The 16,572-nt window shown below is 40.5% G+C and overlaps 1 protein-coding gene across 1 annotated transcript in view; it reads left to right on the forward strand.

The window, feature by feature from the left end:
- Positions 1-14,217: 14,217 nt before the first annotated feature.
- LOC5566893 overlaps positions 14,218-16,572 on the forward strand; it is a 37,506-nt gene continuing 35,151 nt past the window's right edge. Inside the window, exon 1 of the mRNA XM_001651256.2 lies at positions 14,218-14,791. Coding sequence (XP_001651306.2) covers positions 14,438-14,791 — 354 coding nt within the window. The 5' untranslated portion in view covers positions 14,218-14,437. The remainder of the gene's footprint in view (positions 14,792-16,572) is intronic.

Here is a 16,572-nt window from a genome sequence, read left to right on the forward strand (position 1 = left end):
AGGCCAATACCGCTGTCTCATGGTTGCTAGTAGAAGCTGCGGTCCGGCATGCAGAAGTTTTTGGTGATAATGTTGGAAAAGTAGTCTTGACAGTGGATGAGATGCAGGTATCACAATAGGATGTTTAGTATTTTCGGTTTCCTGGGAATGTCCTAATCTGCCACCAACTCGAATCACGTTATCCTTCGAAAGTATTGGATTGAACCAACGAAGTGGTGAGCTTCTTGCTACAGCATCATTTTTGCTCAGGGCCGCCCATTCTCCGTCGAACTCCTCACGTTGAATACAGCGTATAATCGCCAATTCCGCCTTGGCACGCTCTTCTGTTGTTAGAAAACTGGGAAATTTGCAGTTCTTCGATTTTTCCAACATTTTTATGAAACGAAGTATGTACGCTGTTCGGCAAATCATATCGGTGAAAGTGGAAAATCTCTTCACATAATTTCTTCCAAATGTTTCTGTCTCAGTTGTAACACAATGTGCACGAGATCTACGAACTTCTTCAACTACTTCTTCGGTTGCTTCGTCTGGTGCACCTCCTGTAGATTGATTCGGCTAGAGTTCTCTTTCCCGCTTGAGCCACGGTGGACCTTCCCACCAAAGTTGGTTTTTCAACATTTCTTGCGGTAACAAGCCCCTCGAAATAAGGTCCGCTGGGTTTTCAACGCCTTGAACATGGTTCCATTCACAATTTTCCGTTGAACGCTGAATTTTTGCCACACGATTAGCTACAAAGGTGGTCCAAGTAGCCGGGATTGCCTTCAACCATTGAAGAACGCAGGTGGAATCTACCCAAAAGAATGCCCTTGCATCTATTTTTAGCGCGTTGAATACCTTCTCTTTCAGTTGTGCTGCTAACAACGCTCCACAAAGCTCCAGCCGCGGAATTGTTTGCGTTTTTAATGGGGAAACCTTGGATTTCGAAGTTAATAATGCGACGTAGCTTCTTCCGCAGTTATCTGTGCTACGAACATAAGCACAAACTCCATACGCAGCCTTGGATGCGTCAGAGAAGAAATGAATTTGAACATTTGTTGCTCCTGGAAGTACAATACACCGTGGTATGCTGATTTCGTTAAGAATTGGAATTTGTTGATGTAGCTCTATCCACTTCTCACATTCTTTGGCGTCAACAGGTCGATCCCAATCCAGCTTCTTTCCATCTTCATCGACCCAACACCACAAACGCTGCATAAAGATTTTAGCAGTGACAATGACTGCGCCTATCAAGCCAAGGGGGTCAAACAGAGTGGCTATCATCGACAATAGTTTCCGTTTTGACAAATTTTCGACCGGGCCGATCTTCGCAATCTTGAATTGGAATTTGAACACGTCCGTTTCGGGAAACCAGTATAACCCTAAGGTCTTCACAGCCGGATCTGGATCCAACTGAACACCATCCTCTTTCGCTACCGCAAGATTTTCGTTTGCGATTCCTTCCAGAACTGATGATGAATTCGAGGCCCATTTCCTCAAATGAAATCCTCCGCTTTCCATCATTTCTTCAAGTTGAACTTGTAATTGTTTTGCCGCTTCGGTATCATCCTCACCTGTCAGAACATCATCCATATATACGTCTTCCAGGATTGCTCTTGCTGCCATAGGAAATCGTTGTTGCTCATCTATCGCCAGCTGCTGTAATGTTCGAGTCGCTAAATACGGAGCGGGTTTCGTACCGTACGTAACCGTGCAAAGTTCGTACGTTTCGGCGCGTTCGTTGAAATCCTTCCTCCACAAGATGTTTTGCAAAACCAGATCCTTCTGGTCTATCCAAATTTGGCGAAACATTTTTTCCACGTCTGCCACGATGAGGAGCTGTTTGGTTCGAGCCCGCAGAATTATGGCGCGTAAATCATCTTGGATCACTGGCCCAACCAGTAACACATCGTTAAGCGATACTCCCGAACTCGTCTTACACGAAGCGTCGAATACCACCCTGACTTTGGTTGTTGTACTACTCTCCTTTACAACGGGATGGTGAGGTAAATAGCACCTGTTCGCCGATGTGGGCACATCCACCCTGCGCATATGCCCTAGCTCCAAATATTCCTCCATAAATTTCTCGTACTGATCTCGTAATATTGGTTCTCGAAGTAATCTTCGTTCTATTCCTTGGAGACGCCGAAGGGCAATATCCCTTGATTCACCCAACTGCGCCCGAACTGTATCATCCTTCGGAAGAGAGACTGTATACCGGCCATCAACACCGCGTTGAACCGTGCAGCTATAGTGCTCCTCGCACTTTGCTTCTACCGGTGAGTTGTTGTTGAGAAACTCGATTTCTTCGCAGGCCCAAAAGCGAGATAATATTTCTTCCAGGTTATCTGTAACCGCCATGTTACAGGAAATTGTTGACCCAGGACGATCAGCATTCACCAAACCGGATACCACCCAGCCGAATACCGACTCTGTCAACAATGGGAGTCCTTTCCCTAACTCAATTTCCTTGCCGGTCTTGAAGAACGCAAAGAAATACTGGATTCCTAGAACCATATCCACCGCCTTGGAATTGAAAAATGCTGGATCCGCTAATTCCACGCCTCCGGGAATCTCCCAGCAAGCCGTTTGGATACTTGTGGTGGGTAGATCTGCTGTAACCCTTGGCAAAATGAGGATCTCCATATTCCGAGAAAATTCTGACACCCTTGATTTGATGGTTGCCGTAACCTTATGTTTGACTCGCGTATTTGCTTGTCCTATCCCCAGGACAGATATATCCGAACGCCTTCGTTGGATTTTTAACCGTTGACACAAATTCTCTGTCATAAAATTGCATTCGGACCCAGAATCTAGCAAAGCCCGAGCAGGGAAACTGTTACCTGTTTCGTCTTCTACCAAAACTACCGCCGTAGCTAACAGTACTGACAAAGAACGTTGAAAGGCAGTATTTGAGGAAACCGAATCTGTAGTGGTAGAAGTAGTTGGATGCGCATTTCGTTCCAATGTCACATTACTCGAATCAGCTTGCGTAGAATTTGATGAAGAGTTACTCTTGGCGCCATCGCCCTTGTCCGAGTGGAAACAAACCATGGTATGGTGCTTCGCTTTACAATTTCGGCAAACAAAACGAGAAGAACAGTCAGAAGCCTGATGTCCTCGTCGGAAACAGTTGCGGCATAACGAATGATTACGAAGAAGCTTATCTCGAGCGGACACCGTTAGACGTTGGAAGGATGAACATTGGTATAGCGGATGGGATTCTGAACAAGCCACGCATCGTCCACCAGATGCTTGTACTGCGCTATGACTTGTTCGTGGACCGAGGAACTTCTTCTTGGTAATAGCTGCTGAATCTCCCTTAAGATCAGCATTCCTGGATGGTAGCGAGCCCAATACTCGAATCCGCTTTTGAAGAAATTCCGTGAGGTCCTTAATCGAATCCTGTTCCCTTGAAGCTGAATACTCTTCCCATCCTCGTCGTGTGACTGGATCAAGGCGCGACCCTATGATGTCAAGTAACAGCAGATCCTTGTAATCTTGAGGCTGCACAAGTTGATCCAGGTTTTGAATGATCCTTTCAAATCCTTCCAGTAAGGACTGAAGCTCCGACGCTGACTCCCTTGTCAGCATTGGCAACTTGAAAAGGGCTTGGACTTGGCGACGTTTCAAGAGCTTACTATCATTGTAACGTTTCGTTAATGTGTCCCACGCTACTAGATAGTTTGCTTTAGTAATAGCAAGTGGATCTATCAACGCCTTTGCTTCGCCGGTGAGACATCCCTTAAGATAATGAAACTTCTCGACATCGGGGAGGTCGGTTTTCCAGTGGATCAACGATGTGTATAGATCCCGAAAACTCAACCACTCGTCAATGTTACCACTGAAACTTTGAAGTTTGATTTGTGGGAGGCGGACATGATCCAGCGTGGACTGCGATTGTGATGAATCCAAAATACGGGATTGATTCGAAGCGACTTCTTCCACTTCCTTGGCCTTCTCCAACAATGACGTTTTCACCGTAAAATATCGCTCTATAAATTTTGCCCTAACCTTAGAACAATCTTCATCATCATCTGCGTAATCTTCATGCGATTCTACCTCAATAATAGCCTCATTAACAGTTTCCCATAACTCTTCCAACTTATCAACCCTAATTGACACCTGAATGGCTGTGGTATCCTCATTCATCGATTGAGAAAATTTTAGAATCTCATCAAACTTTGCCAATGATGAGTTGAGTCGAGTTTGTAACACTCGGAGTGACTGCTCCTTCTTCGTTGAGGCGATTGTCTTCGGCGGCATCGTACGGCAAGATTCGTCCCAGGAAAGTTGAAAGAAAAGTAGTTGTAATATTCCGTATTTCCTACTTGCTTCGGCAAGACATACACTGTAGAGCTTACTGACCTTCACAAAAGATGAACTCCTCCTCTCTACAGGTATGCACAACTTCAAATTGACGGTTGATTCAAATTGATATGGGGAAAATCTCGTTCAATAGGTTTCCAGTACCATGGGATTGCATGAAGAAAAAACATTCATGTAGTATACATCGGAGTCCGAAGCCTCGGCAGGGCATATACTGTCTTAAACCTGAGAGACAAATTCGTGGTACTGGTGTTCCAAAAAACAGAGTGCCGGCTAGTCACGGTAATCACTACTGTTCCTCCTCAATACGTAGAACGTGCAGAGAATGCTCCGATCGGCCCCTCGAAAACACGTTCCACAAAATCAAATATTGATATCGATCATCCCACGCATACATCACAACGTATCAGTGTTCAAAGAAAAGTCAAAAGTGCCACATGTAGTTTCCGTAGATTCCCAGCATCGGCTGGCCATATACTAATTAGTGCGAAAAGTGTTTGTTCTAACTAACCTGTGCAACTAAATTCTGCAGCTGATGACCAGTGATGCAATGAAGCAGTGGATTCGCGTCCGGGTAATGCTCAATGGTGATAGTGATGACGAAAGGGATCGATTCACATCGATGATCAATTGGGCAGATGATGACGTAACGAGATGGCGATCTTTCTCACATCGATAGTAGTGGTAGGTGTAATACTGCTAATCGTGATGAACGTATTCCGTAGTTTGTTTTGGTTTACTCGTCGAATTGGAGCAGTATGAAATCGAAATAATTGGTGGTGAAGATTATCCGAAGATCCTAGAGACGGCTGGACATATATCCGTGAATATTTACCTGGATGAACCAGGGTTTACTACCCAGTGGTTAAACGTTGCCTTCGAAGATCTTCAATGGATATCGGATTCTAGTACTCCCTCGAGTGTTGGTGGAAATGTTGAATGGTGCAGTGATGAATGGCGAAGTGTTCATAAATGGAATGAATGTAGTGTTAGCAATAGTTGTTGATCCTAGCTTCGGCTGGACATAATACTAATGTGTACCCACCTATGGGACCATTAATCGGTACCGAATCCAGCAAGAAGTTCTAAAGTGCTTTGTTACGTATTACAGTGTGTTACTGCCCGCAGCCTTGGTGTCTTCAACGATGGCGATTGTTCGAAGATGCGAAGATGATCGAGATGGCGGTTGATCGGGCGAATATTGAGCCAAAAGACGACTGGCTTTGTGATGGCGTGAATAGGCGATCCCAACTGTGCCTCCAATGGCGGTTATCCTTGGTGGATCGATAGGCAAACCGGTGATTTTTGCACGACCTTCCTTCAGTCATCCGGTTCGAAGGACCAAATGTTGCTTCTGGTTACTGGTTCCTTTACCTTGGGTGGATTTCAGGCGATTCGGGAGGCTCCTTCCTCGGAATTAGGCCAAGTATTGGGCTGTCTTGTTTGCTCGGGTGAGTCAAGGTTCCAAAGTTTTTATTGAAGACACTATACACTTTATTCCATACACACTTTATTTACAATTACATAACACTTTATTACACGTTAAACATTCAATTTACTTTACACTAACATTCAACATTTATTACACTAATTCTAGTTACAATTTGGTCCCATGACCGAACGGCTCTAAGCGATTGGCATCTTATGACTAACTTAAATTCTATTTCTCCGTCCCTTGACCTCTTCAAAAGTGCATTTTTTCTTCTCTTCCTACACGTTTCGTACACATTGGCCACTGTATTAGAGATCGAACGTAGTATTGGGTTCCCATGATCTGATATACTGTGGTCAAAAAATAGGTTCCACAGCGATGATCTAGGGGTCATCCGATCAGATTTCTGGTGATTATTACAACTGTACAACTATTATAGCATCTATTAGAAAGTTGGACGCGATCCAGTGTTGTGATCTAAAGTCTTGATAGTGTCATATTTTTTATTGTACGTAACTGAAGAAAAATTCTCTCAATAGTGTTGAAACCTTTTGATAAAAGAAACCTATAAGAAATCTAATATTGAAGACAAAAGCTACAAAAAAAGTTTTCTATACAGGTATACGACTAGTTTACCTGCAAAAAGTTTACCTCGTAGAGAACAAGGCGGGTCTATACCCAGGTGATCTAGTATACGTAAAGCAGGTCGGTTTTCTCGGCGCTGGTTTTCTCCACAAAGTTAAAATCTGATTACACCTGGGTATAGACCCGCCTTGGTAGAGAATAGACTTTGTTAATCATATTTGGGAGAAAGCGAGTAACTTCAACAACATCAAAAACATGATAGGTACATACCATGAACATACTCACGAAAACGCTAAAAATATACTACCACTATGGTTATAAAAGATTTAATTGTAAAATTTTTCTTCAGTCAAGCAAACGACACCAAACTAGTCAGTGAAAACTTAAAAGTGATTTTGTTTATTAAAATCTAACGAGCAACATGAGTAGTCGCTTTCTCAACTGTTGCAGGCCGTTTGCAGAAAAAAAAAGTGTTCGAAAGAGCTACGAAATCTCACCGAAAGCACCATAGATAAACTGAAAGCGGCTGGTTATGCTCCAATGTCTACATTGAATACAATTTTACGCATTTGTACGTCCTGCCGTTTAAACGTTGACAAACGGGCAATCTGTACATCATCGGTGGATCAGGTTGCAGGAAGTTCGAAATCAACAACAACTGAGGAATTACTAGATGCACCGACAACAACTGAGGAGTTACCAGAAGTACCAAGTGCAGATAGTCTTGCCACGGTACCATCAGCGACATCTGTTTCAACAAATCAATCAGAAGATGAGTGCATCCAGAAGGTCAACATCGAACGCTTCAACGAAGGGATAGCTGGAATAAAAGTGACTCCGATTAAATGGACGAAGATGGGTTACGTCAATTATCCCAAGAAAAAATACCGTGAAATCAACGAAGCTGTACGAAAAAACCTCTTCAAATTAGGACCTGAGGATGTGGAAAATACAGACTACGATGAGGTAATTATGAATATGAAGGAAAGGTTCTCGAATCTAGCCACGACAAGGAAAGAAAAATTATTGATTTTGTCGATGCTGCCAAGCTCGTGGTCTATTCAAGACGCCATTGATGAGTTCAAAACCAATAGAAATACAGCAAAAGAGGCAAAACAATTCAAAAATAACTGTCTTGCAACCAAAAATGCTAGGTCGAGTACTTCATTAACAGATGAGACAAAAGAAAAAATAATTCAATATTTTGAAGACGATGAAGTAAGTAGAGCTATGCCTTGCCAAAAAGATTATGTATCTGTAAAAAAAGATGGAAAGCGTCAAGCAATCCAAAAACGATTAATGATGACTACTTTGAAAGAAGCGTATACACGCTTCAAGGAAATTAACGAAAATATTATGGTAGGTGTTTTCTCATTTGCAAGCCTTCGTCCAAGGCAATGCAAGCTTCTATCCAATTCAGGAACACATAATGTTTGTGTGTGCACAACACACGAAAATATTAACCTAATCTTACATAGTTTGAAAAGAATCAATTTATCGAAGGATATTAAAATGTTAACTGGTAGTCTTTTGTGTGAAAATACAACATCAAATTGCTATCTACGATCTTGTTCGGATTGTCCAGATTCTTCATCATTGGAAAACACTTTATTCGCTGAGTTTGAAGAAAATTATATTGATCAGTTATCATTTGAGCAATGGGTGACCACGGATAGGTGTGACCTAGAAACTATTGTAAAACCTGTAGATGAGTTTGTGTAATTTTTTTGCTTGAAATTAGAAAGTTTAATTCCTCACGAATTTATTAAAACAGAGCAATCCCGCTTTTTAAAAAATACGAACAATACATTACAAGATGGTGAATTTTTAGTCATTTGTGATTTTTCTGAAAACTATAGCTTTGTATTGCAAGATGAAGTGCAGTCCCATCACTGGAACGTACAACAAGCTACAATTCATCCATTCGTTATTTATTTCAATGGAAGTACGCAAATTGAACATTTTAGTTTTATTGTAATTTCCGAAGATTTAAGACACGACTCAGTATCTGTAAATTTGTTCATTGCCAAAATGATTAACTTTTTACGCGTTGATAAGGATAAAGAAATCAGAAAGATATATTTCATGTCTGATGGAGCAGCATCGCAGTACAAAAACCGTAAGAATTTTTCGAGCCTATGTCAATTTAAATCAAAGTACGGAATTGATGCAGAATGGCATTTCTTTGCTACGTCACATGGCAAAGGTCCTTGTGATGCTATTGGAGGAACCATAAAGCGCATGGCCACAAGAGCAAGTTTAGCCAAAGAACGTGAGCATCCAATTAAAACTGCAAAAGAACTATTTGATTGGGCGAATCGCAGAAAAGAAGAAGATTTAACAAAATTATCATTTTGTTTTACTACTACTGAAGAGTACGAATTAACGGCATCAGAGCTCAGCGAGCAATATAATAACGCGATAACGATCCAAGGAACCCAAAAATTTCACTTTTTCATTCCATTGTCAGAAAATAAAATTAAAGCAAAACTATACTCGAACTGTACTAATAATGATGCAAGAGTGTTCGATATTGTAAAAAAATTGAATAACAAAAAATAAATAAATAAGTATTAATAAAATGTTTTCATGATCTCATAACGCATACCCAAATCCAAAACTTTTAAAGTTTATATATAACATTTAGAAACTCATCGATCATACTCTAAAAAAAAATATCCTGGTAAAAAAAAATATTTTCATTTAATTCATTTTAATTTATACATATATACATATACATATAATATTTATACATATACATAATATTTATACATATAATATACATAATACTAATGAATACATGGAAACGACTTGTTTAATTCACGCAAGGCCCTTAACAATAAAATCAGCAACAAACTGCGGTTCCCGTAATAATTTACACCGAAAAAAAAAATTTTTTTTTCTGCTAAATGTAAAAATTGTGACATGTTTGAAATGTCATAACTTTTTTGTTTATTGGTTTACCATCACCAAATTTTTATGGTAGATAGCTAATATAATGGACCGTTTTCCCTCAAAAAATTACGTTGGTATTCCGATAGGGTTTTGAGATATTTGAGTTTTTGTGTCAAAAATTATGTTTTGTAATGCAAAAAAAAAATTTTTTTACTCTGTGTATATTTTTTGGAATCTTTTTCAATATTTTTGAACCATTTTCACATACACCCTTTTGAGAAGTTAGTCGTGACTCAACTTGAAGATTTGATATCGGAAAATGACGATTTAGATGGAACTGGAAAACTGTGCAAAGTTTCAGCTCAATAGAAAAAAATGAATTAAAAAATTTACCAAATTTTGGTGCTGTTGCTTGGAATCACTCACCTCAAATAATACCTTCTGCATATTCAACAAATACCAAACTGATAATTAGATCGGGTATTGTAATACCTAAATAATACTTGATGGATTTTCATATAAAAGTGAAATTTTTCAATAGTAGTTCAATACCTCCAGCAGACCTCAATAGCTGTTTAATACCTGAATGAAGTATTTTTAATTGTTTAAAAGATTTTTTCCAATACCATTATAATAACAAATTGAGGTATTGACAACTGAACAATACCTAATTTTGGTATGATACCAAAATATGGTATGCATTAGTTATTGGGGAGTTATTTGTTCCTCCTCGGGAATGTAGGCAGATTCTGGAGGAGAATAATGCAGCGCGGGCGGTCATGCTGCAGCAAGAGACCCGACAGAACGTGGAACGTTATAGACGGAAGCGGCAACAGCAGACCCGCCTCTTTCGGGAGAAAAAACGCCACCTGAAGGAGACGTTGTGCGATGAGATGGAATAACTGTGCCGGTCTCAAGAAACACGCAAGTTCTATCAGAAGCTCAACGCATTTCGCAACGGCTTCGTGCTGCGAGCCGAGATGTGCAGGGATAAGTATGGGAGCATTTTGACGGATGAGCTTGAGGTGATCGAAAAGTGGAAGCAGCACTTCAACGAACACCTGAATGGCGCTGAAAGCACAGGCAATGAAGGATGAGACAACGGAGGAAATGCCTTCGTCAGTACTGATGGCGCCCAACTTCCACTTTGAGGGAGGTTAAGGATGCCATTCACCAGCTCAAGAACAACAAAACTGCTGGCAAGGATGGTATCGGAGCTGAACTCATAACGATGGGCCCGGAGAGGCTGGCCATTTGTCTGCACCGGCTGACAAACTGGGAAACAGAACAGCTACCGGAGGAGCGAAAGGAAGTGGTAATATGCTCCATTTACGAGAACGGCGACAAGTTAGATTGTGAGAACTTTCGAGCATTTACCCTTCTAAATGCGGCCTATAAAGTATTATCCCAGATCATCTTCCGTCGTCTGTAGTAAACGAGTTCGTGGGAAGTTATTACGCCAGCTTTGTTGACGGCCGATCGACAACGGACCTTTTCATCGATTTCAAGGCGGCATACGATAGTATCGACCGCGTAGAGCTATGTAAAATCATGGACGAGAACAGCTTTCCCGGGAAACTCACGAGACTGATAAGAGCGACGATGGAAGGTGTGCAAAATTGTGTGAAGGTTTCAGGCGAACACTCCAGTTCGTTTGGATCCCGCCGGGGACTACGACAAGGTAATGGACTTTCGTGCCTACTGTTCAATACTGCGCTAGAAGGTGTTATGCGGAGAGCCGGGGTACGCTTTTACAAGATCCAGTCAATTGGTTTGCTTCGCGGATTATATGGACATTGTCGGCCGAACATTTGAAAAGGTGTCAGACCTGTACACTGGCCTGAAACGCGAGACAGCAAAAGATGAACTGGTGGTGATGCGTCCAAGACAAAGAGCATGCTAGTTGGTGGGGCCGAGAGCGACAGGGTTTGCCTAGGTAGCAGTGTTACGATAGACGGGGATACGTTCAAGGTGATCGATGAGTTCGTCTACCTTGGATCCTTTCTGAATTTCCAATCGATTGGTGCAAGAACTTGAAAATCTATTCGGGCGTTAATAAGTTATTAACATTCAAAACCTAACCACTTTTCGTGACACGAGCCATTTTCGTTTTTCGAAATTGTATCCCAGTATGTTGCCGTAAGACGATAACCTTGAAGGTTCTGGCCATTCTTCTCCTCATTTCGAAGAAACGGTTCATCTCGATGACGTCAAAAGATGGATTTAGAAAACCTTCAAGAACGTATGGGCTCAGTTTTACTCTCCGCACCTACGGAAAATCAAAGTTTGAACCGAACATTGGGCCGATTGTCTACTTCTTCACGATCAACGAGTCATCTCCCGTTTGAAAACCTGGCATACGCGGGTTTCACATAACATGGATGGACGTGGTCCTTTCAGACGGATGTGCTCTATTTGTGGCGTTCAGAACTCTGTTGAATACTTTATATGTGCATGTCCCCATTACGAATCATTCCGGAGATCCTCCGGAAATACGAGAGATATCTTAATCTAGGATTCTTAAAAGCTATCAACCTGTACGGACAAATCTGAGCTAACACTCCCAGCCAATAAATAAATAAATAATAACTTTATCTTGGTTTTGCAGCTCTGTCGAGCTTCCGAATGTGAACAACACTAAGCAGATGTTCACCGCCAATCACTCAATCTTAATCACCGGCTATACTCAATTAGGTATCAAATTTTCTTAAAATAAGGATGTTTCACATTATACGATGCGAATTTTCATCCTAATTAATATAAAAAAATAAAAAAAATAAAAATAAAAAAAATAATCCTGATTTCAAAAACGGGACGACCGTTCAGCGAGTCAGCTAAAATACAGTTAACTCTCCCTTACTCAGAATATCGAGTTATAGAACCATAGTAAAAGTTGGTTTTCATGGCTAACTCGATGGTCCCTTGGATCGCAGTTGCACTGGTTTTGTGTTCTGTAACTCGATACCTCCCTGACTAGATGGTCCCTTCGATATCGAGCTAGGGAGAGATGACTGTAGTTTTATTCTGGTTCGGCGAGACCCCTTGGTTGTGTTCGAAAAGGGCATCACCTAAGGGACCACTTCTACTTTTTGGAGGCACCATTCCGGTGACCGCTCCTGACGAGCTCCTGACTAGCTCTAAGTTTTAAAAACATTATAAAAAGTGTAATCTGAAAATGTCTCGTTTTACCAGCACTATTCGACCTATTCATGGACCGCACTTCTGCTAATTGCTGGACACCTTTGAATGTTTTATTGATACATTACAAATTTTGGTGCACTTTTCGGTTATTTATGGTGCGTTTAATATGCTTTATGGGTGCATTAAATAGGTTGCCAATGACCACGTTGCGGATTATGGATCGCATCTAGGCTTACCAGATGGTATCCCTTGGGAGGACATGTCCTCCTTTTTCACCATATGTCCTCCCGTCCTCCCTTGGACTGAAAATGTCCTCCTTATACAAAATGAACGAATTTATTTTTTTAAATCCATTTATGTAACTTGCTTCTTCCACTTATAGTTCCAATGCACCGTGTCCAGTATATTCTTATTCAAATTCTAGGTGAGTACCATTATTACGCGCTAACCTAATTGACATCATTGAAGAATCTTTTTTTAAGGGTATTATAATACTGGTTCACTACACGAAGTATTTTGGAATTATTTAAATTATAAACCTATTTTTTAACTCAAGTCCTTTGCAAAAATTGTTTCCAGCGGCCCGCTCATAGGCAAAGCCTAATTTAAAATGTTGTTATCGCACGCCTTTTTTTAATTTCATCAATCCAAATCGTAATATAGTTGATTAAAATTTTCTTAAATATTGTTGTATGTATATGCTCTGATTTTTATTTTATGAATCAGACCAATATATTAAAAAATTAATTTAAAATACAAAATACGACTTTAACGAACATTTTATTACATATAATAGAAATCCTTTTTCCTACTTCATCATCAAGCTGTGCTACGCTAGTCTACTACTACCAAAGTTGAATGAAATGCCAAAACATAGGATTACCCTACATGCAGTAAAATTATACCAAAGGAAAGAAAAAGTGTATGGGAATATATTGACCACGGTGCATTTCAAGCTGCAAGAAATGGGGTTAAACGAGAGTTTGGCAAGTTTCACAACGCTTGTTTTGCTCGAATCGCTGTTCTTCATAATAAAAATATCAGGATGTTTCCAGCTATTTATTTTCCTTTGATAACTATTGTTTTGAAGTATATATTACTCCGAACTTTAGCATACCTAACTTCATTACCCTGAATGGGTAATTACTCCAAATGTTATAATCTCAAAAGTACCGGGAACCCCCGTTGGTTTGACCGCTTTTAATCTGTACACTTTCTAGTTTGCATTTCGCTAATATGCTCATTGTTCAAATTAAAAATAATTCAAACGCCATTCTGCTCGTGGAACAGAATAAAGCGAAGTGAAACATTGTGGAACGAAATGCAGAATCAAAATAAAACAGCTGGGGTGCATGGTAAGATGGCCCTGAATTTCTGTGCAAAGTTTTGAATAATGAATTATTTGTGGTTACGGTCAATTTTGGGATGTTGAGCTTGGTGTGCTGGAAATCAGATTTTATACGGGTTGCTGTAATTTGGGATGTTGGAGAAGAACCACGACAGCTTACTTAACAGAAGGAAATGATTTCAATCCCAGTTCAACATTTTACGCAAAAATTCTTGAACGTTCATGAAACATTTTATAGAGCCACCTGTCACAAGAACGTAGCCAGAGCGTCTCACGATTTTGTGAAAAAAATCGATGTCCTCCTTTTTCAAAGCCAGTCACATGAAATGTCCTCCTTTCCAAAATTTTCATCTGGTAAGCCTAATCGCATCTGACAAAACAAAATGAATATCCGTAAAACTTGAGCTCACACAAACAAATAAGAAAAAAAAATCATCCTATGCATCGCGCCACAATCCCATCCAACTTGGGCACCACTGCCTATCCACGAAACACCGACCGCGGCCAAACAAGAGCGATACATTAGACGTGTGTTTGACTCCGCTTCAGACTGTCGGCCGTTGGGTTGTCTGCTCGCCGAGACTGCTAAAGTCAAAGTTTGAAATCAGTTCGTGGGGAGCCATCTTCGAGGTTTGAGGTTCTAGAGAGCCTTCATCGCCGCGGGTGCGTGATCGCGATCGTGTAGCATTAGGGCGTCGTAGATTAGAAGCGTGGCGTGCGTGCGTGCAACGATGACGAAACGAAGGAAACCGCCCTTGACTACGGCAGCGGATAAAGCAACAAAAGTGATGAAAGTGTTGGTGGGGCTAGTGCTGGTTGTGATCGTTTTGGCGCGCAATTGTGAGGCAAATTTTGTGGCCTACGACGACGAAGGTGATAAGGATACCACAGGTCTGGAAGAGTACGTCAACGATGAAGAGCAGAAGCGTGCCGATTATCACGATGCCATCGATCGGTTGATTTCTCACGCTTTGAACGAGACGCATCATCAGGAATCCCCAGAGACGGACAAGGTCGACGTCGCGCCCGCTGCAGTTGAGGAAACCGAGCGAGATGTGGATCTGACGTGTGCGGCAGGTCGCTCGGTAGGTGTGACAAACGAGATTCAAATCATTTCTAGGGCTTTGTGCTGCCGTTCGTTGTTTCGTGCGTGCACTCATGGGGATTGGGTTACATTGTTGAAACTGGTTCTCTAACGGGGTGTCACAATCGGCATCAAGGTGGGTTACAGATACAGTCAGTGACAAAAGTTAGTAACCAAATTCCGTTATTCGATAAAAAAAAGCCCAAGTTCTGCATTTCTGATAATCCAATTTGGCATAAATTTCAATTACGAAGTTTAAATAGGGAAAACGTACCATTTGTGGTACATTTCAGGGGGAACAGCAAGCATATGCAGTTGTAGAAAAACATTTATTGTTGAAAAGCAATAAATACCACACAGTGGAGCTTCAACTAATTGGCTATAGTGTTGCTGAAGAAACATGTGTCAAAATGTTTACTCATTTTTTAGTTTAAATTCAAAATTAATCGTCTTAAACAAACACAAGAATACAGTTTACTAGCCGTAAAAAGAACGTTAACAGAATTTTTGATTTGAATTTTTTGTAACTATTTTCATCAAATCAGGCATATCTAGCTAAATTTTTTATATTATTTTGTAAAAGAATAAAGGGTTTGAACTTTTACTCCGCTTTTTCAAACTTTTTCTCAAGTATGGATCAAAATTAGTTTCCTAACATTTATGCAAAAACTCAAACTTCTCAAAGCATCCGTACGATAGGCTTAGCTAAGCCATAATATAAAAAAAAAAATAATTATTTTCATTTTGTTCCATGTAATGAAAGTTCGAGCTAAATTTACAATGTTCACGTCTAAAAAAAACAAACCGATATGACTTTCCTAAATCTCAATCGATTTCTATGATACTTGGACTCAAAGTCCCTTACTTGTTGAAAAGCATTCAAACCACCATAACATTTTTAACATTTGTTTTGCATGGAGCTAAACATCTTAAAAAGAAAGTTTTGCCACTGCACTTGATTACTAATTTTTGTCACTGACTGTAGTAGTCGGTGTGGCTTTTAGCGATCGCATGAGCTAATTACTTTCGGAGGGAGCGCATTACGATAACGAATGGTCGCGTGTGTCAACAAGACCCATCTGTTTCTGTGCGATGAGCCGTGACGACGTCGGTGCGATGACGGGATCGGCCAGAAGATAGAAGTGCGAATCTGTGTTGGTGCGCGTGTGATTCCAGCAGTGGGAAGAAACATTGTGTCATTCTACTGCTGCCGATATTGTGGGGGATCCTCTAATGGGCGTTGCAAAGGAGGGGCAGAGGAAAAACTTACCCCCGCCTTTCTGGCTGATGAAGAAGGAAATCAAATCGAACAACAAGCCAAGAATATTAATGATTTTCTCTGACTATCTTAATCGTTTCAGAATGACTCTTTTCTACACATAGATTACAAACGGATCGTAGTTTTTCTATTCATATGTGCCATAAATGTTACAGAAATGCAAAATCTGTTGGAAAATATTTTTTGAGATATTTGATTTTGATAGTAAACAAGTATGAGTAAAAAACTTCTCTTCTTCGAGTATGTCCAAGAAGTTATTTTAAATCATGAGATTATCATACATGACATTTCGAAGGCATAGAACAGTAATCAAGATATTGTTAGTTTTCCAAATTGCTTTGGATTTTCAATTCCATGCAACGCCATAATGTCCATAATGATACTTCATGGATTCACTGTTTGGTCTTAAATTCCGTACATGACATATTCCAAACATTAGACTTTTTAAAAGGCGTACGGAATCCGGATTTATCTCATCGTGCCATCACCAGAAAGCTGGGAAT

The sequence above is a fragment of the Aedes aegypti genome, chromosome 3 (genome assembly GCF_002204515.2).
Source record: "Aedes aegypti strain LVP_AGWG chromosome 3, AaegL5.0 Primary Assembly, whole genome shotgun sequence".
NCBI lineage: Eukaryota > Metazoa > Arthropoda > Insecta > Diptera > Culicidae > Aedes > Aedes aegypti.